The 22,091-nt window shown below is 44.2% G+C and overlaps 1 protein-coding gene across 1 annotated transcript in view; it reads left to right on the top strand.

The window, feature by feature from the left end:
• Positions 1–22,091, top strand: part of BAZ1B (bromodomain adjacent to zinc finger domain 1B) — a 120,418-nt gene that overhangs the window by 16,307 nt on the left and 82,020 nt on the right. Inside the window, exons 3-7 of the mRNA XM_019509912.1 lie at positions 661–805; positions 1,637–1,832; positions 10,190–10,311; positions 11,907–12,104; positions 17,089–18,784. Of these exons, the coding sequence (XP_019365457.1) occupies positions 661–805; positions 1,637–1,832; positions 10,190–10,311; positions 11,907–12,104; positions 17,089–18,784 (2,357 nt within the window). The remainder of the gene's footprint in view (positions 1–660; positions 806–1,636; positions 1,833–10,189; positions 10,312–11,906; positions 12,105–17,088; positions 18,785–22,091) is intronic.

The following is a 22,091-nucleotide window of genomic DNA, read 5'->3' as shown; positions in this document are numbered from 1 at the left end:
CATGCAATACTTAGCTCTGTCCAGTTATTTTTAATGTACTTTAATATTTAGTTAAGCTACCCTACTAACTGAATTATCAAAAGTTTAAAACTGGAATTTTGTCAGAGTACAGATTTAACATGGTGGGGAGAAACAAAATGTTAAATTTTAATTATGGCTGTAATATTACTGAAGGGAAAACTTGTTTTTAAGAAAAGTGACATGATAATGATATGTTGATGTTTCTTGTTCTGAATTTATATGCCTGTTTTGGAGAGAGTAACTCTAATAAATGCTACAGCAGTGCAGAAGCCAGCCCAAATGTTTAAGACTAAAACAGCCTTATTTAATTGGTACGAATAATAATTAAAATGTTTCCTGGTCAGTAACTCAAAATATTTTTTTTAATAGTTTACCCTTAATGGGGAGATGAGAATAGTCAGTAAGACAGGAATTAATTGTATGACCCTGTTGACCAGATGCACAAGTTTGTGATGTTAACCCTGTGAGTATGTCAGTGATAAAATCTTAGAGACCTTTTTCATTATGTATTGTACTGTGGTGTCAGATTAAAGCATTAGTTTAACCATCAGTGTTCTCAGAATCATGAAACGGGAGATTGTATTGCATTTCCTGTTTTGTTAGCTGGGTAATATAAACTTTTTTCACGTCCTTGTTCAGCCTGAAGGAAGAATTCCCCATCTGGTATGAAAAATTGGTACTGGAAATGGTGCACCATAACACAATCTCTTTGGAAAAGCTGGTAGATGCAGCCTGGTTGGAGATCATGACCAAGTATGCAGTGGGTGAAGAGTGCGACTTTGAGGTGAGGACCTGGGTTCAAATAATTGCTGTGCTTTTGCTCAATGCCGTAACTCCTCAGGAGTGAAAGGAGATCATAGGTGATGTTCCCCCTCCTCCTTATGATGGTTATCTACATGTGGTATTGGATGGTAAGAACATTCCCTCTTTGTGAAATTCCTTTGATAGAACCCACTCCTCAAGGAATAATCTGGAAACCTGTTCTTTAAATAGGGGCACATGGCAGACTTGTGGTAGTGTCAACAGGTAGGAGTGACTTGGACAAAAGAATCATAGAAGTGGGTCACATCTAACTGCTGCTGCGTCCCATACCATGTTCCTAGTAGGAATTCTAGATCAAAAGTGGCAGCTTGCAGTAGTTTACAGTTCACTATTTGGACAGTCCTTGAGCAGTGGCAGAAGCTCAAATAGTTTTTACAAAGGAAACCTTCCATAGGGCAGGAGCAAGAAGGAAAAGTTGAACTTGTTAAATAGGAGGGGAGAGAGATGCCCAATGCAGGGGCATGAGATTTTGTATTAGGTTTAGTTCCCCTTTTCTGATCTTGGGTGTCTTGAATGGCATCATGTGCCTCTGGAATGCTAAATAATCTGCATTAATGAAAACCAGAGGAATCTATGAGATTCTTCCTTTTATAATATGCCAAAGTAGACAGAGATCCTCATCCTTTAGCAGGGGAAACTATTCTCAGAGAACATGACTTAAAAATATGCTGTTAAGCCAGGGTGGGGGCGGGGATGTTGAGGGAGGATGGATATACTGTTTTCCCTCCCCTCCGAGTGTTAATGCTCATGAGCTCAAATTTCTTGCCCAGTCTTGATGTGTTTTTCTGCTCAGGTTGGGAAGAAGATGCTTCCAGTGAAAGTTGTAAAAATACATCCATTAGAGAAGCTGGATGAGGAGGCTTCTGAGAAAAAGTCTGATGGTGTCTGTGACTCTCCATCCAGTGACAAAGAGAATTCCAGCCAGATTTCCCAGGACAACCAGAAGGAGTCAATCCTGAAGGAGGATGACAACAGGAGGGAGAGTATGAGTAAGTAACAAATAGCCCATTTTAATAGAGTGTGGTGTGGGTGAATGGGAAATGCATTCCTGTTCCTTTTTCTCAGGCCTGGGTTATGAAGTACTAAATATGGTCTTTAGAGGGCATTGTTTAATTGTCAGACAACTATTTCAATCTTTAGTACTGAATTTAAAGAGCACGATTAGTTTCTAGCTACATGTAACTTATTACAAAGCAGCAAATATGCCATGGTCTCTTGGTTTTCTTAAGGTCATATGGTATATGCCTGCAATCAGGGAGTTTTACAGTACTTCCCCAGCCAATAAAAATCATTGTCTGGAAAAAAAATTGTGCGCCTGAAGTACCTCGAGTTCTAGAAATTAGCACCTGTTTGGATTTGCCTTTGTGTGATATAGTCATGTGACTCGTTCATCAGAAGTCTTATTAAAGAAACTGTACCTGAGCTGTGATTAGGACCCGTGTCATTTTGTGCATAGTGATATAGCAAAATGGAGCATTGTCAACTTGAACAATTGAAATGGGCTGAAGGAGGAAATACCATGCCCTTCTGCAAGGTTGGAAATACTTGGTGAGTCCAGAGACAACTTTTAAGAAACAATTGTAAGAAGGTATTATATAGGTTGATAGATTGGAAGTAGGCACGGACTCAGAGCCTGGAGTCAAATCTCCTGGAATTAAATTTTTTAGTCTCAAACGTGTTGAATGTAGAAGACCTAATGGTATAAGAAATACAGAAGAACCATGGATAGCAGCAACACACAAAAGTAAAGGTTATGTTGAATTGTTAATTTCTGTTGTGACTCTCTTTCTCTTCCCTTTGTGGTGCCTCCGGAAAACCAACCAAGCCTGTCTCTGAACTGTGCAGCTTTCCAGTGTATATTCAGTATCTGACAGTTTCTCACCTTTCTTATAGACGTTCAGAACTAGTTGTTTCCTTCAAACTAAGATCTGGTCAGAAAATGAGAAAACATCAGTGTGACCTGTTCATATTATACATGTTTCAAAATTAAACAGAACAAATTTCCTCTTTGACACATGTTATGACACCATGAGTGTTCAAGCTTTGTTCTGCTTAATAAGGGGAGTAACTCTGGTAGTGAAATGTGTTAGATCCTGACTCAGTGCGGCGCCCAACAACTAGGGAGATGATTCAGTTGCTCAGAGAGCAAACACCAGCACACATTGCTAGCAACAGCTTTATTCAAAGTGGAGATGGCTTTGGGTGAGCTCCCAGAGAAACCGGGTAGCAGCCACTAACATTAGTTCTTTCCACATTTATACACCTTGGTTCATGCTTATTAACATTTACTCCACCTTTTGTCCCTCCTTTGTTCCACCCATATTCCCTCCTATCTCAAGCTCCGCCTCTGTTTACTGTTTGTTTCATTAGCATGGAATTACCTATGCATTTCACTCATTTACATGTCTTTTTGCTATGAGCACGTGCCTAAGATTTTAACCTCTGCTTTCTCTGGTCACTTGCCATTTCTTGCTGGCTCTTTCATCTCCAAGGTCTGTCTTCTGCTAATCTCCAACAATGGCTAAGGAGAACAGGATGTAGCCCACCAGCTAATGAGCTATATATCTTACAACACTGAGACCTTGTTAGAAAAATGCTTGCCTAAGTGTCTTGCAATGTTACTTTTAATATATCATTCTGCCTTATGGTTAGCAGCACTGCTGGCTGGCCACAGGCTAAAGCAGGGGTGGGCAATTATTTCGGGCGGAGGGCTGCTTACCCCGTTTTGGCAGGCTGTCGAGGGCTGCATGGGTAGCCCTGCCCCTTGACAGGTGCCCTGCCCCCTGGTCACCATTTTGGGACCAGTGTCCCAATGTCTTGAGACCAGTGTCACAGGGCCAGCACCGGTGGGGCCTGAAGCGGGGCACAAGCTGGCAGGGGTCTGTGGAGCCAGGCTGGGCTGCACCAGCAGGTAGAGGGGGGAGCTGGTGCAGCTCCATAGAGTCCCTCCTGGCTGGGACCCAGTGCTCCCACTAACTTCCGCACCTCCTCGCTCCCAGCGCCCCCTAGCCCCATGGTACGGGATGGGGGTCAGCACACAGCCCCAACCCCCTGCTCGTCGGTAGGGAAGAAGCTGGTGCTGAGTGGGGGGGGGAGCAGCCCCTCGCCTGCCTTGTGGCCGGTGCTCCCTGCTGCAGCCACTCGCAGCCCATACAGGGCTGTCGTGAGCAGGCACAGGCAGCTGCACTGGGGGACACTGGCCATGGGGCAGGCGAGGGGCCGCTTTTCCCCACGCTTGGCGCCAGCTTGTAACCCAGCCCTGCTGCCAGCCTGGGCCCTGCTGGCTCTGGCCTCGCCCGTCAGGGCTGCGCATGGCGGCAGCAGCTGTGGACCCCCTGCTTGCCATCCTGGGCAGCGTTTGCCTCTAGTGTTCGCCCGGAGCTCGTGCGCTGGGCAGCCCATAGGCGGCAGTGGCAAACACTGCCCGGTGCAGCAAGTGGGGGGGGGGCTGCAGCTGCTATTGTCGTGCACAGCCCTGACAAGCGAGCCTGGAGCCGGTGCGGGGCCGGGTTACAAGCTGGTGCTGAGCACAGGGGTGGGAAAATGGCTCCTTGCCTGCCCGGTGGGCCCCCCTCCCCCGCCCCGCAGAAGGGAGTACTGGCTGCGGAATGGGGGAAGGGCCGCTTTTCTTTGCACCGGGAAAGAGCAGGGAAGGACCCTGGGGAAAAGCAGCCCTTCCTCTGCCCTGTGGCTGGCGCTCCCTGCTGCAGCTACTTGCAGCCTGCATGGGGCTGTCCTCAGCAGGCATAGGCAGCCCCAGGTGGGCTGCAAGCAGCTGCAGCATGGAGTGCTGGCCACAGGGCGGGCAGGGGGCTGCCTCTTCCCCATGCTCAGCTTTTCCCCAGACCACATTTTCCCCAGGCTTCTTCCCTGCGTGGGTTCCTTTGTCCTCCCCCCTGAGGTTCTGGTACGGGGCAGCCACGTGGTCCCAGGGGTTGGGGCTGGGCGGGCCCTGCTGTTGTGGGAGCCCACCAGGCTTCCCCTGGTTCCTACTGCCACTGGTTCCTGTAATTTTTGGCAGGAACCAAGGGCAGATAGATACTAATTTTCTAAATTTTTAGGGGCCTCAGGGGCTGAATAAAATGACCTTGCAGGCCGGATACGGCCTTGCGGGCTGTATTTTGCCCACCCCTGGGCTAAAGCCTTTTATTCAACTGTAAATCCAATGCTCCCCAAGATCTAAATACTGTCACCCTAACAAAATGGAGTATTTTGTTGCCACAGATGGGCTTTGAGTCTAAGCATACCTTAGATTTTTCCCATCAGAAATGGAGTACTTCTGGCAAAAATGTGTCGGTAGTCTAGGCCACAGGAACTTCCTATTTGTTGTTGTTCTATGCAAAAAAAATTAGCTTTGTAAAGGGACTATTTTATAATAATTTTTAATAGGGGCTGTTAGAAAATGTCTTGAATGAAACCTCAGCAAGCTCAAATCAGGCTAAATAGCAAAGCTTATCATAAAGGCACTTATATTTAACATGCACTTCAGAAATGTAAAATAACTCTTGTAGTACTTGAAGGTGAGTATAATGTAAGTATCATATCCATTTCACATGCTCTCTCTAGATATTCAGGTAAAGGTGAGATGGGATCTAATGCACAATCCACACAATCATGCCTCCTGCCATGCCATATGTGCATGACAGGATGCATGATTGTGGGATTACGCATGAGATTCCATCATGTCTTATTGCTGGTGCAGGGGGAACCCAATCCTGGGCTCCTCTTGCACCAGCAAGAAGCAGTTGAGGGGCTTCCAACTGCAAGGGTGCCTCACTTACCCCTGAGATCAAAGCAGCCCTGGTCCCCCAGGTCCAGGGTTTTCATGCACCCCCAGGGCAGCTACACCCTGGCTGCCAGGACCCAGCTGGCTTCTGGCACCCAGCATCCACAGCTGTAGGACTTGGTCCTTGTGCTGACGGGAACCAGAGTCTGCAGCTGCTGGGGCTCCATAGTTGCAAAACATCCAGCCCTGGTTGGGCATGGTGCACCCCTGAGGTTGGGAGCCTTGTCAGCTGGCAGGTGGCTGCAAGCAAAAGTTAAAGCTTGATAGCAACCAGATATAAATTTAGTATACGTTTTCGAGGTCTAACTTTATAGCTGGTTGGAGCTTTTTCTGGCATGCTAGCTACTTTGCATGTGTAGCTGGTCTTAAGTTAATTGCACAATTAACCAGTTAATTGTGCAATACCTGTAAATGTGTAGAGGGGGCCACAGATGAGTAAACTGAGGAATAAAGTGAAATGGCTTTTCTTGAGTGACAAAGTAAGTTACTTGCAAAACCAGGACTGGAATTAGCTTCCAACTTCTAATTCAACACTTAATCTGCTACAGAATTTCTGTGCAAATCCTGAGCAGTTGTATTAATGGGAAACTCATGCTTTGAATTGTTCACCATGTAAATGTTGTGGTAACCGTTGTAATGGACCTTTATTGTCTGTGACAGTGTTAATATATAGGGAAATACTCTGACTCTGAATTCTGAATCTGTGAAGCAATAAACTGCTGCATTAGTAATGCTTGGAATAAGGCTAATGCCTACTGGGAAAGGAGAATATAGGAGATGTTCTCACTGAGGAGTAATTAATTTTCTTGCCAGTATGGAACATCGCTTTCATTCTGTTTTAAAATAATACATTGATACAATTCAGAATAACATTTTAGCGTTTGTCAGAATTTCATTGAACAAAATATTGCAGAGCACAAAACTAAATATTTTAATTTTTGAAGGCACTGGTTAAGAAACATGCAATTCCATTTATAAGAGGGATGGCATCATGATTATGTCAGGAGTCAAGACTACAAAGATTTTTATTGTTCCCCTAATGTTGGTTCTGATATATTTGAGGTGATTGGTTTAATTGAATCTGTTCGTCAACTGCAGATGCCCCCTTCCCAAAGAAGAAAATCCAGTTTAACATTTCAAAGTCTTCAAATCAGAGTGTTATGCAAGTACTTAATTCCATACAGAATAGTCCCTTAATAAAAATGGGAAGTGTACACAATTATGTACTGAATATTAAGCATGCATGTGCATTTTTATCTGTGCTGTGCTGCCCATACAGATGTTAGTAATGCAGCCCAGCAATGTCCAGTCAGTAAGTCTGGCGGGGAAGTGGGGGTGAGAGGGATTTGGGGGGTGCAGCTAGAGGCCCGCATGGTGAGGGAGGGAGTGGGGCAGAGGCAGGGTCGGATGCTGTCCAGCCAGGGCAAAGAATGTGAGCCTGGGAGGGGTGAACATGGTGAATGTGGCCATAGCCCACTCTGTAGCTGACCCTCTCAGAGTCGCTGCCACCCACCTGGAGCACAGTCCCAGCCCAGCCCCCCCCTGCTGGGAAGAGGCCTGCACAACTCCTGGCTCCAAGCCCACAGAAGACAGACTGCCCTCTCCTCACGCACAAAGCTGGGGGGCACATGCCCCCAGTGCCTCCCCTGGGGGTGGGTGTTGCAGTGGGGAGCTGCCCCGCCCCTTGAACCCTCTGCACCCCCTGAATGAGCTGCCCGTGGCTCTGCCCCACTCCCAGTGGGTTCGTGTTCATTGCGCTGATTGGGCAGCCCCTGCTCCTGCCCCACTCCTTCCTTTGCTGCTGGGGCCTTGATCTGCTCTGCCCCCACCCCTTCCCCCCTCACAGACTTGTAAGCAGGGAGCTGCTCTCCAAGTTGCTGGGCTGCATGTTGGTTATCCGATCAGTATCTGCTGATATGGCTGGTTAATAACTGGCTGTCTGTATGAGCCAAAAAAATCTTTATTGGTGCACCCCTAGTTTCTTGGTTTTCCTTCTAAGAAACTGGAATCACAGAAGTGATATGCTGAAAGCCATGTGCAGACCAGTGGCAGAGCCAGGAGTAGACCCCAGGTCTTCTGAATCACTGGTTCTATCTCATTCTTAAATATGAACCTGTTATATACACTGTTGATATCTATTCCATTAACAAGTCTTAACGTTCAGGCATTCAAATTTTTTTCTAATGCAGCTTTTTCAGACTTGCTGTGTCTGGCTCACAACTTCCATTGTATTTATTCAATGATGACATAATTTGGTAATGCTGCCTCAGTGACTAGAATCAGAACCAAAATATCACTTTTGGTGCTTGCTGAACTGCTTACAGATATTTGCAAAACAAAAGTGAACAAAAGGCAAAACCTGAGTTGTGTGTCCTGAACCTTTTCCATCTGCATGCTTTGCCAAGATCCATCTCTTCTCAGGTGCCTTGTTGTCTCTGCTCTGGTTGTTTGTGCCTTTCAACTCAAGGCAAGAAATTCTGTAATGTGCAGTTCTGGGGTCAGTCCCTTCTGGCTTATTTGGAAACTTAAAGCTAATGCAGAATGAGGCTGCTTACTTATCAAGTGTGTAGGGAGCCCATTATACTTGTGCTTTGTAATCTAATCTTTACTGCTGGCCTGTTTTTGCCAGAGTTTAAAGGCTGGTGTTTTAATCTGTAGAGATTAAATAATGCTTTGGAGAGCTGGTTGTTGGAGACTGATTCTCTTGCTGTGTGGTTATGTTGTAGATAGCATACCTTTTTTCTTTTAAACGTAAGGAACCTATAAAGCATGATTTTCAGTTGAGTCTGTCTGGTGAAGAAACCTAAGCATAGGTACTTTTTTCCTCCAGACTTTTGTTTATCAGATCTCAGTTGCCTTCTGGGTAGATAGTAATGCAATCTTTTATTTATTTATTCCCCCCCCCTTTATATTCATTTCAGTGTTGTTAAATGCTAATGTTGCATGGATAAGTCGTTGCTTGGTATTGATGGATAGCCAATGCCCTTCAGTAGCTAAGGTGTTTCGAGCTGTTGGTCAGTACTTAATACAGTACTATTACTTAAAAAGAAAAACAGTGACATAAGCAAGTCTGTTTCTGTTCCAGGTGTAATATTTTATAACTTGTTGATAGCCATAAAAAGCAAACATAACTTTTAGTCTATTTAAAAGGGGAGGGGGAGCTTCAGGTCCAGAGGGTGCTTTAGTTGTATGGTATAATTGTTACCTCTGCATGCCCCTAGGTTATCTGAATTGCTGTAGCTTTAACTCTGAATGAGCCAGTGTAAAAATGGCAAAGATTTAGCACTTCTATCTCTACCAGAATTTGAAGATGTAACAGTTACATCATGGCAGTTTACACTTTTATCATTTGGTTATAAGACTCTTAAACTTTTTACTATCTTATGTGCATTTAAGGAAATAATTATTCAGTTCAGGAATACTGATATTACTGTTCTTGTTTGAGTTGTGGCATGAATGTAAAGATTAAAATCTAGAGATTCATTTTCTACAGTCAGGTTTTATTGAGAAGGTATTTTAAGGAGGAGCATATGCTTCTCCAGCCAAGAAATAAGCCTCTGTTTACTCTGGGTGGAGTTGTCATTGTTTCTTTGAATATATTAACATTTGTAGTAAGGTTACTTGGTTAATGGATTCAACATCAGCTCTTGAAAAGAAGTGATCCTTTTAGAAACACTTGAACACTTAGACTACGGCTTTTTTCAGAACATGAATTGACGTGGAAAATACTGCCTGCAAACCCCTTTTTTTAGAAACTCCAGATTAAGAACTGCTGTATTAGATGGGAGGGGGCAAAACCATTAAAATTAGATTATTTTTATTTCCCCAAATATCACTTGTTTGATCAAATGCATCAGCTATATTGATAGTTCCTTGTTAAAAGCTAGCAGGGATAACAGTCTGTGATCAAGAAACTTTTATCTCAGTGCCATTTAATCTCAGTCTGTCTTTACTGTGATGTAGAACTCACCCCCATCCCTCTATTGTTAGTCCCTCGCTCGGGTGATCTGTATTTTCCCTACTGGCTTTGTCATCTTTTTTTGGATTCCCAATCTTAAACACTTACTAATAAAAGTCAATCTACTCCCCTCTTAAGGTTGCTGCCCTGGGTAGGCATAACTAGTTGACCTGAAGCAGTGGCATATTGAAACATTGAGAGCTTCTGTCAAGAGCCCCTTCCTATGATCAGTTCCTCCACCTATTAGCGACTGGTACAGGAATCTCAGGAGGTGTAAAGGCCTTGCCTTGTAGATAGCTATTTTTTATTTTTTTTAATTTGTACATAAAGGCGTACCACTCTGGACATGAGCTTAAATATGTTTTTCTAAGTGGTGCCCCCTCATATTTTAAGGCTTTCTGTTCTGGAAGGTGTTCTCAATCTTTTGTTTCACAGTGTCCGAAACTGAGTTTGACGTATTCTAGTGCTCTAGTCTGATCAGAGGCTAAGGTTGTGGGACATCAAAGGAGTGGTAGAGGTCCAAGCATCATCTGTAGCAGCACACTTTGGTCTCTCTGTTTTTGAACACCACACTATTAACTGCCTTATTCTTGCTTAATTAGGTGATCGGGCACGCAGATCCCCTCGGAAGCTTCCCACTTCTCTGAAGAAGGAAGAGAAGAAATGGGTTCCACCTAAATTCCTGCCACACAAGTATGATGTCAAACTGAAAAATGAAGAAAAGGTGAGGTGACTACTTGAATTGCATATTGCATATGAACAGAAAAGTATGATTAAATAATCCATATGCATATCTCTCAATGGTACAGTACAGGACCAAGCAGAGATCCCCAAGCTGACTTTGAATAATATAGTTTGTACCTCAGAAGCAGTAAAGACACTTCTTGCACAGCATTTTACTTACGCTATTAGCTGGGTATTTCTGTCCCATGTAGATCTACTCTGCCTCTAGCAGTGAGGTTTCCATTAACAATGTTCAGCATTATGTTTAAGATGCAGGCTTGAAAGATCCAGTTTTAGCCTTCGTGAGCCAGCTGGTTGTTAACTGGTTGATCTGTGACTTACCACTTCGTAAATGAGCCATGGCCAGTGATTTGTTAACTGTGTAAGTTGACCAAGAGTAACTGCTATTATAGTCAGGTTTATTACTTGTTAATAAACATAGGAGACGCTCTAGGAAGTTTTAGGTTTCTGCATGTTGAATATGAAGATGAATATGACTCAACAGTGTGGTGAAGCTGCCAAAAGGACCAATAAAACTCTGGTGTGCATCAGCCACCAGGTGGCCAATAGATCCAGGGAGGTGCTTCTCCCTCTTTTTTTTTTTAGCATTGGTGAGACCTAAGCTGAGAACTGTCCAGTTTTGGGCGGCACACTTCAAGAAGGACATGGATAAGCTTGAGAGGGTACAAAGAAGGGCCACCCATATGGTTAAGGGCATGACGGGCACGCCCTATGAGGAGTGACTCTGGGAACTGGGCCTGTTCAGCCTGAGGAAGATAAGGCTGAGAGGTGACTTGATGGTCACCTACAGGTACCTCGGGGGGGGAGCATCAAAAACTAGGAGAGAAACTATTCAGGAGGGCACCTCAAGGTAGGATGAGGACCAATGGGCATAAACTAATAGAGGGTAAATTCAGGTTGTATATGAGGAAAACCGTTTTCTCTGTAAGGGTCACCAGAATCTGGAATATGCTTCCAGCAGAGGTGGTGCAATCACCCTCCTTGGAGGTGTTCAGGGCAAGGCCAGACAGGCACCTTGCTGAGCTCATCTGAGCCCAATAACTTCCTGCCCATGGCAGGGGACCGGACTTGATGCTCGTACTGGTCCCTTCTGGTTCTGTGATTCTGTGTTTTCCATTTAGCTGTTCAGTGATCATAATCCAGTAGGAAAGCAACAACAATCTTCACTTAATGATAACAGCTGTAGAATTGCTCCTTTTGGTCTCTGGTTTCTCCCTTCTTTAAGAGAAGATGAGTATTGTGTGGGTGTACAGATGCAAGGTAGGGCTTTTCACAGCTGTCAAAATGAAGTGATACATTTTGGCAAGATGTCTGCAACAAATATTCTAGTGATAGTTTTAGTTAACCAAACCTCCCACCAACTTTTCTCAAATATCTCCATCCTGCAAGTTTTATTTATTTTATTTTGAGGTGACAGGAGGAGAAGGCTTTGAAAAGAGAGGAATGGATATTTCCTGGAAAAGTGGATGTGTTGCAGACCCTGGCTGCATTCTTATGCTGTGTGGCATAAACCTGCAGAGAATATATGAATTGAAAACATTTAATAATCAATCCTTGTTTTTCTTTATTTCAAAGATAATTAGCAATGTGCCAGCCGATAGCTTAGTCCGTACTGAACGTCCTCCCAACAAGGAGATCCTGAGGTATTTCATCCGTCATAATGCACTGCGGGCTGGCACAGGCGAGAATGCCCCATGGGTGGTAGAGGATGAGTTAGTGAAGAAATATTCTCTCCCCAGTAAATTTAGTGACTTTCTACTTGATCCACATAAGGTAAGAATTCATCTAAATCTCTGGTTGAAGGGTGGTGCTGGGTGGGAGTGGGAAAGAATTGTTAGCTAAGGTTTTTGTGCAACTGGTGGGTTTTTGGAGACTTCACTTGAGATGCCTGAAAAAAGCGTAGTTTGCCCAGGGTAACTGACCTACACTTTCTGAAAATTGCTCCTTTTTAAGGCAGTTCAACCTGGGCATCTAAGAATCCTAGTTTTGAAAAAGTTGGTTCAAGTTCGTTGCTTAAGTGGGCCGTGCTTAGGTCTTAATGGTTGCTTACAGACACGGGGAAAAAAATATCAAACAAAATGACGCTTTACTTCAAGCTTGGTATGCCCTCATGTCAAGCACATGCATCCCCAGAAGAGGCATTGTGTTAGCTGCACCCCGCTTGCCAAATGTCTGTATAGATCAGGTGCTTCAGCAGGGCTTTCTGGCACTTAGCTGATTCAATCAGCTATAGATAAAAGTGCCAGAAAGCCTCGCTGAAGCACCCAGTCGATACAGACGCTGCGTAGCTGGGTTGGACTAACATGTTGCCTCTTCCAGTAAAGCATTGTTTTGTTTTTTGTTTTGTTGTGTTTTTTTCCCCATGTTTGTCAGTGCCCAACATGTCTTAGTGAGTGAAGTGAAAAGTCTAGAATCCAGTGGGTTTCTGATACATTGTAAAATTAATTTAAAATGAAGCTGTGTACTTGTTGACTAATGATGTGGTAGCTTTCAAAAGTTTTTGTCCTTCACTTCCTTTCCTATTCTTCCAGAATTCAGTTTTAAAGTCTGTTGCCATTTAGAAATGACTTGTTTGTCATGATGCAGAATCCTTCTTTAATTAGGACTAAAACAATGCTGTTTAAGTGGCAGTTTAAGTAATGGGGACTTAAATGGTAGTTAAATGGGGGACTTAAATGGCAATTTTAAGTATTGGGGACTGGTAAATGCTTCTTGAAGAGAACAAAATAAAATTTTATTAGGCACCATGTTTGTTAGGGCTGTGCGACATTTCAACAGGTGTTTCGTTTCAAAGCTGTTTCGAGCTCAAAACAGCAAAATTGAAATGAGGGCACTTGAAACATTTCGAGTTTTGAAGCCAGCTTGCTTGCAGCTAAACAGAAACTAAGGAGAGGGAAGAGGGGGAAGGACTGCTGTGATATTGATGTCTAGCTCCCGGTTCGATTCCCCAGCTCTCTGATCATTTCCCCAGCTCTTTCCAGGGGGGTATGGGCCCCTGATCTGTGAGTGGAGTTTCAGCAGGCTTCTGCTGCAGGCTGTGGCCAGTGGCAGCCGCTCGGCTCCCCAAACTCCTCGCAGGGGAAGTGGGACTCTTCCCCAGATCTGCATGCGGGATCACAGCAGGGCTTCCGCTGCCAGCAAGTGATACTAGTTTTGCTTTGAACAGTTTGAGGTGCAGTTTCAAAAAACCCCCTGCACCTGTCGTCTTGCACTCGGAAGGGGCTACTGTACCTGCAATTTTCATCCGAATCAGGCAAGAAGTGACAAAGTTATAGGCATTTTCATGATTCCCCATTATAGCCTATGGGTGAAACATCAAAATGTGTTGAAACAGCATTGAAACAGATAGACAGTTTAGACCAAACAAAACAGAACGGTGCTTCGAAACAGCAAAATGAAATACTGTCCCTGTGAAATGGTGAAATGGAAGTAGAAATGAAACAGTACTGTTTCACGCAGCCCTAGTGTTTGTTTTTGACTTACTTTTGTTCCCTAATGTCTTGTGCTAGGGCACTTTAACATAACACTTAGCAATGCTACATTTTCTTTGCTTTATAGGCAAGGAATGCAAGTAACTAGCAAAGCTATTTTGAGGTGTCTGAAGTTTACTGTGTAGGACAAGTAATAATGCTGTAACCTTTATACAGTAATGCAAGTTACTGTATAACAAGTTAATGTATACTGTATAATGAGGAGAGACTGAGGGACATAGATCTCTTCAGCCTTTGCAAGAGAAGGCTGAGAGGTGATCTTGTGGCTGCCTATAAATTCATTGGGGGAGGGCAGCAGGGAATAGGAGATGCTCTGTTTACTAGTAACTAGGAACAATGGCCAGAAATTGATGGAGAGCAGATTTAGGTTAGACATTAGAAAAAACTTCTTCACAGTTTGGGTTGCTAGAATCTGGAATGGGCTCCCAAGGGAGGTGGTGCTCTCCCCTGCCCTGGGGGTCTTCAAGAGGACACTGAACAAGCATCTAGCTGGGGCTCTTTCCTGCCTGGGGCAGGGGGTCAGACTCAATGACTTACAGAGGTCCCTTCTGACCCTAACATCTATGAATCTGTTAATCTATAAGTTATTCAGTTATTTTTCTAGTTATGATACTGACTTGAGAAGACGCATACTTTGGTTTTGCATGTTAGTCCATGCAGAGAGACTATTTCGATCTTGTATAAAATTCTGGTTTGAAGCAGTGCTTTACAGAGTAAGGTAAACTTGAGGCAAAGGTGATGAAATTTATCCAAGGTCACACAACATGTTAATGGCTGAACTGTAAATGGGTCTTGGGTAGCCTTACTTCCAGTCTTGTGCCCCCCTTCTCATTACTTTCTACCTAATTCCTAATCCAGAGTTTGCCTTAGTTGCAGGCTTACAATTTTTAGCTTCTTTTGGCAATACTTGGCAGCTACCAAACACGTTGCCAACAGATGGCCTATAATGTTCTCTATTTAGTAGAAAACATCAAAATCTAGTGCATTAAAAGCTTTGTTTCCTGCAGGAGGAGGCTTCTATAATACTGGTCACTGCCATTTCTAGTTACTGTCTACTAGGAAGCAGAATAAAACTGAATCTGCAAATGGTTTTAAATTTCATTTAAAATATTTGGGGAGTCCTGACCTTAATAAAGTCCATCTGTTGAAATAATGGAGACATTTTCATTAGAATGGTCAGTTTCTTAGAAACATAACTAACAAATGCTAAGAAGGGAAATAGGGTGGCAGACTGGAGAATTGGCAAGTGTAGGCAAGACTTTAGGAGCTAAAGAGATTAAGTTTTCTACAAAATAACTATTCGCAAGCTGTGTAAATGTTGGTGAAATAATGCCTAGAACTTGACAGAAAAAGATCTGTTTTGCAATAACATTTGACTGCTCTTATTGCCCAGTCAGCTATCAGTAGTTTCTCCATTATAGGGTTTCTCTCTCCTTGTTAAGAAATATGTAAAACATGATAATTTTTTGAGGCAATTTTTTAATTATACGCAACTTTAACTAAAAATAACTTCTTTAAAAAAATAACCAATGTAACTCTAGGGTCAGTGTTCTTCAGTGGCTTGATGGTTGCGCCCAAGTATAGAATAAAAGTGTTTTTTTGTGTCTATCCCAAGATACTGTAACAGATTTCAACATAGAATCAACCTAGAATCCTTATTTTCAAGGAGCAAATCTATACTCACTTCCTTCTGCAGAGCAGTCTTCAGTAAAACTCTAGTATAGAGTATTAAAAAAAAAAAAAGGAGGAAAAAGTAAATGTTTTCTCTTTTATTAACATATTTACCTGAATTGAAGATGACCCCCCCAATAATTAGATTCTAGATGTGTAAAATTTTATAAACTTCTTATAATTTTCCATGTACAAAATGTAGTTTTTGGAGATTCATCTTTAATTTATCCCTACCACCAGTGCAGCAGGCCAAGCAGTGGTGGTGGTGGGGATGGGGGGTGGAGGGAGCTGGTGGGGGAGAAGTCAACTAGCCTAACTCTGGCCCCTTGCTGCCTGCCCTCCACACCCCATACTCATGCTCTTGTGTCCTATACTTGCTCCCTGTGCTGAAGTGCCTGCATTTGTTGGAGCCTGTCATTCCTCCCTCCCCACACACACATACTTTGCCCCCTAGTGCTTGCCTGCTTTCCCCTGTCCCCTTGGAGTAGGGTCCTATACCCCCTGGCACCTGCTCTTCCTTGCATGTACCTGCCTCTCACCCCATCACTGCCTGCACCCTGCTGCTTGCCTTCTCCTGCTGTTTGCCTTCCCATTGCGGCTCTGGCTTTGCCTGGGACCCTGCTCCAGCATGGAGTACATGCTGCCTCCACCCCCTGCCCAGTTATGCATGAGTGATGACAGCTCTGGCCCTGGCTTCAGCTTGGGGCTAGAGTGGCTGCTGGTGCTCTGACCACGGTTGCGTGGGGGCAGCATGTGCTCTGTGCTGGAGCAGGACCTGAGTTGGAACTGAAATTTGAAGGTAAAGGGGTTGGGGGATAAAAGGGGGCAGCAGAAACTGCAGGGATAGGTGGTGAGGCAAGGAAGTGTGGTTCCAATCCTGGGCTCAGGGCTAGAGCTGTAGCTGCTGTTCCTCCTTCCCTGTACTTCAGTCTAAGAGCACCCCCCCATATTAAATTGGGGGCAGGGGGTGACCTCATTTTGTATTTGAGTAAATGCAGTACATTAATATTAAGGAGCTAGGAAACATTGTCATTACTTTGAGAACCTGATCACATTGTGTGCACCTGTTTTCTGCACCTGTTCAATATGCAGTTAGATATATGTTAATATCTAAAAGTGGTTGTACCTCCTGCCATTTATGCTTTATATGGCACAATTCTTTTGCAAAGAAAGCCAAACTTATTTCCTAATTTCTAACGATTGCATTTATAATGTGCAGTTTTATTACTGCAAGTTTTCAGGGTTTTCCACCTCCCTTCCCCCCCACAAAAAAAAAAAAAAAAAAACTAAAACAAAACAAAAACCAAACTTTCATGCAGGTTAATCTACAAAAAGAGGCTTTTCTGCATTTCTTCTTCTCCCACCCCCATAACATTTTACAAGTGAATACTAAATATTCCTGAACTGGGCTATTAAACTTTATACCTGTAGAGACACTTGCCAGCATTTTGGAAGTTGACTTGTCTCAGTGTGGTGTGTGCGAAATGTTAATGGAGAACTGAATGTGACAATTACATGTTTTACAATAGAAAGTTTTTACAGACATTATCCCTACTTAAATTGGTATTACAATAACATTTCTTCTTAAATTTTAGTACATGACACTCAATCCCTCAACCAAGAGGAAGAACTCTGGGTCACCTGACAGAAAGCCCTCCAAGAAATCCAAAACTGATGGGTCTTCACTGGGCCAGCCACTGAGCCCTACACTCTGGTGTCACGTGCATTTGAAGAAATCCATTATTGGCTCTCCACTAAAAGTGAAAAACTCTAAGAACCCCAAATCTCCCAAGGAGGAGTTGGAGGAAGTGATGAAAATTGTGTCTCCAGGTAAACTGGGCTCTAATTTCCATGTACCGAAGAGGAGTAGACTGGGAAAGGGCACTGATAAATCCTTGGATAAGAAGCAGAAAGGAAAAAGGGTTCTGAATGGACAGAAATCTCCTGGGAAGTCAAAGTCCCCCCGAAAGGGTTTGAAAAATCCCAAAATGAAAATGAAACAAATGACACTATTGGACATGGCCAAAGGTACTCCTAAGGTGTCTAGGACTCCCAGGAACTCAGCAGGGACTCCCAGGTCCTCCAACAAACCCCAGAAACATCTGCCTCCTGCTGCCCTCCACCTCATTGCCTATTACAAGGAAAACAAAGACCGGGAGGATAAAAAAAGTGCTCTGTCCTGTGTCATCTCCAAAACCGCCCGGCTGCTCTCCAATGAGGACCGTGCCCGCCTTCCCGAAGAGCTGCGAGGAATAGTACAGAAGCGCTATGAACTCCTCGAGCACAAAAAGAAATGGGCATCCATGACAGAGGAGCAGCGCAAAGAATACCTGAAGAAGAAACGGGAGAAGCTGAAGGAGAAACTAAAGGAGAGAGCTAAAGAGCGGAAGGAAAAGGAGATGCAGGAAAAACTGGAAAAGCAGAAGAGGTTTGAGGACCAAGATCTTAAAGGGAAAAACTTGCCAGCTTTTAGGTTGGTGGATACTCCAGAAGGACTTCCCAATACACTCTTTGGGGATGTGGCGGTGGTGGTAGAATTCCTCAGCTGCTATTCAGGATTGTTGATGCCAGATGATCAATACCCCGTAACAGCAGTCTCTTTGATGGAAGCCCTGTGTGCAGAGAAGGGGGGCTTTCTTTATTTGAACCGGGTGTTGGTCATTCTTCTGCAGACCTTGCTGCAGGATGAAATAGCTGAAGATTATGCTGAGTTGGGAATGAAGCTCTCTGAAATACCCCTTACTTTGCATTCCGCTTCTGAGCTGGTACGTCTGTGTCTACGCAAGTCAGATGTACAGGAGGAAAGTGAGGTTTCTGATACTGTAGATGAGAGCAAGGATTCAGCCACTTTTGAAGATAATGAGGTACAGGATGAGTTTCTGGAGAAGCTGGAGACATCGGAGTTCTTTGAGCTGACACCAGAGGAGAAGCTGCAGATACTCACAGCACTCTGCCACCGGATTCTGATGACTTACTCGGTGCAGGACCATGTGGAGACCAAACAGCAGATGTCAGCTGAGCTATGGAAGGAGCGTCTAGCCATGCTGAAAGAAGAGAATGACAAGAAGAGAGCAGAAAAGCAGAAGCGGAAAGAAATGGAGGCCAAGAACAAGGAGAATGGGAAAGATGAGAGCGCAGTGGGCAGGAATGAAAAGAAGAAAAACGAGATGATGAAGATGGAGCCCCGGGTGGAAATAGAAGCTGATGATATGATCAGTGCTGTGAAGAGCAGGCGACTTCTTGCCATCCAAGCCAAGAAGGAGAAGGAGCAACAGGAGAGGCAAATGAGAGGTAAACCTTCCTTTCCTGGGTTTCTGGGGGGGGGGAGAGAGAGAGTGAGTGATTTTGTGTGTGCACGTGCGAGAGAGAGAGATATGAGGGGAATGCAGAGGTAATGTAGAAAATGCATTGTTACTCAGGCCTGAGAAACTTCATAGCTATCCAAGTTGTTTAGTTTATTGATATGAAGCACTGTGCAACCTGAAGTATTTTATAAGCCTCATACCAACTTGGGCTTGTATACTGCCAAAGGAACTCCAAAATTAGGAGCATCTAAAACAGGGGCGGGCAATTATTTTGAGTGGAGGGCTGCTTACTGAGTTTTGGCAAGCCCTAGAGGGCTGTATGACGGGCAGCTAGGGGTAGATAAGTATTTATTTTCTAAATTTTTTAGGGGCCCTGTGAGCTGGATAGAATGGCCTGGCGGGCCAGATTTTGCCCACCCCGATCTAAAATAAAATCTTGTAGCTAGCTGTTTTGTGTCTGTGGAAGTCTTCTGCAGTTCTGGTGCTATGCTGACACATTTCACAGTGTCATCTGCACTACCTCACAAACTGGAAGGAATATGTAGCTATGTTAGCATGGAGTGCCACATTAAGGCAGTAATACTGCTTCCAGTTTAAGAGGTACCCATGCAGAATATTGTGGTGTCTTGGTGCTGTGCTGCCTGGTATCATAAATCACTCACTGGATGTACCTATACTGCTCAGTTACATAGGTGGAGATCCTTTCTGTCCTAGAAGATAAGTCTTCTAGCTCACTAGGGCTTCTAGAACTCCTGTTTTGCAGGTTACAGTAACTGGAACAGCCCCTGCCTCAAATAAGTTTATGATGTCTGCCCTCCAGTTTACAATCGAAATAATTTAAAAGATAATTTTGTCCCGTAAGAAAGTTGCATAGAGCTTTAATTGGGTTGGGTAGAGTGGCTTGGGTGAATAGGTATTAACTCACACTTTACATAGCTGCTAAGGTTTGTGTAACTCCAGGTGTTATGTTTTATGCTATCAAGTACTTGGAAAATTTGGAGACTTTCATAGAATTGTACAGTTTCAGAAAAAATATGGATTTACTGCTGATAAAAGTTGCCAGGTAGACATCCTGGGTAATTTAAGTCCTCTGTTCACCTACTGGGCATTTAAGGACTAAATTTCCCACAGGCTGGCCTCCCTGATTTGAGTGGAGTCTCTAAGAATAACAAAGGTAGCCAAGTCTCCTAAGATGCTCCAGGCCTATTGTGTAGTTGCAAGTGGAGTGGCAAGATGTGTCCTATTGCAGATCTAATTTTCAAGTCATGCAGTAGAGTCTGTGAATTGCATAAATACCATCAGTCTCGGAAGAGGTGGCTGTAGATCGGGGCGGGCAATTATTTTGGGCGGAGGGCCACTTACTGAGTTTTGGCAAGCCATTGAGGGCTGCATGAGAGGCACCCAGGGACAGATAAATATTAACTTTCTTAATTTGGTGGGGGGGGCTGCATCCGGCCCCTGGGCTGCATTTTGCCCACCCCTGCTTTAGATAAACTGGGTTGTAGGTCACAAGACATGCTGTCTTGTGCTAGGCCACAGGGAATTCCACAGGCCACAGGGTAGAGCTATGTGGGCAGCTGTAGCATTGTTGCCAGACAAGAACCAAGCCTGCTTGAATGCAGTGATGCGCATGGCATAGTAGTGCTCCACTTGCCTATAGACAGCAGCTTCTCTGAGGCTTAGTGCAGGTTGTGAGCCTAGTGATAGTAGCTTTTGTAGCAGGGAGATATTATTTGTATTGGAATTGCTGCTGCAAGTACTGTCAGCTCTGCAGATCCTTTTCGTTGCTTTCTTTCCTTGCCCCCATCTCTAACTTTTCTTTTCCTGTATTCACAAGTATGGTGTTGATCCTAAAATCTTACTTGACTATCACCTTGCCTCTCCCTCTCTTGCTTTCACTTGCCACTAACCAGTGCTGTCTGGATGTTCTCTTCCTACTTCTACCCTTGCCTTAATTCCATAAACGACATCTGCATATCCACACACAAAAGGACCCGTTCCTTTTATTCTACTTTTATTTTCAGCACAGTTAGTCATTTACTGCCTCCTTTGTTTCCTCCTAACTCTTCTTACACAGTGCTCACCTTGTTCTCCTGTAATGCAGACTAGGGCTACTTCCTTCTTTCTGTTCCACAAATTACAAACACCATGCATATGGTAAAATGAAGCCAAGTTGGGTGCCCAAGGCCAGCTTCTGTGATGTCCTAGTTGTGAAGTTTAGGGCTAACTGGAACTGCTTTAGCAGATTGAAAAACTATAAAAATGAGGCTTATATTAAATATGAACATACAACTGGAGTATTATTCCTTGCATCATCCATATAGCTACTTTTCTTCCCTCAGATCTTCATTGAAAGGCCTATATATGCTTGTTATAGAGGACATAACATTATTATACTAAAAGTGGTGGCTGAGTCATTTGATACCAAAGATGGTTGGCTAGATTTCTGGCACCTAGGAAAATGCTCACAATAAAAAGGAAGTAGTCATGTGTAGAAGTGTGTAAGGGACCTTGACTTCCAGTGGGAACCACTCCTAATTTTTCCCCTTTACCCTAGCAAACCATGATATAAAAGACAGTGGCTGACATGCATCCAAGGGCAAAGCAAAAATAGGTTAGTTCAGTGGTGTTCAACCTCTTTCCCTCTTGGGTGGGGTTCAGTGGTGTTTCCCCTCATTCCCCGCTGAATGGACAGTTCAACTGCGGGCCAGATAGTGGTTCTGATCCAGGGCCAGCGTGGTGACACCATTTGGCTACAGAGGAGGGGATGGAGCAGCCTGGCCTGAGCTCAGCCCTGCAGAGGGGAAGGGAGCTTCACCTGGCCCCATGGAGAGGAAGGAGGGGTGTGACCCAGCTTTGTTGGGGAAAAGGGACCTTGTCCCTACTGGGAAATGGAGTGTAGTCTGGCCCTGTAGGGAGAAGGGAGTGCGGTGTGGCTCTTCTCTGGACTCTCTCAAGCTTCTCTACATCCTTTTGAATTATGGAGGCTTTTGAATTGTGGAGCCCAAAACTGGACGCAGTACTCCAGCTGCAGCCTCACCAAGGCCAAGTATAAGGGGAGAATGATGTCCCGGGATTTGCTTGAGAAGCATCTATGGATGCAAGCCAGCGTTTTGGTCGCTTTACTAGCCGCAACATCATATTGAAGGCTCATGTTCATCTTGTGGCCAATGATAACCCCCAAGTCTCTTTCTTCCGTAGTGCTAGCCAGCGTAGCACTGCCGAGCCCATAAGGATGCTGCAGGTTTTTCCTCCCAAGGTGGAGAACTTTGCATGTCTCAGTGTTATACACC

This window comes from Gavialis gangeticus, unplaced genomic scaffold, assembly GCF_001723915.1.
Source record: "Gavialis gangeticus isolate Ggan-Ray unplaced genomic scaffold, GavGan_comp1, whole genome shotgun sequence".
In the NCBI taxonomy this organism is placed as follows: domain Eukaryota; kingdom Metazoa; phylum Chordata; order Crocodylia; family Gavialidae; genus Gavialis; species Gavialis gangeticus.
The sequence above is the reverse complement of the archived record's forward strand: the minus strand, read 5'-3'. Positions and strand labels throughout refer to the sequence as shown.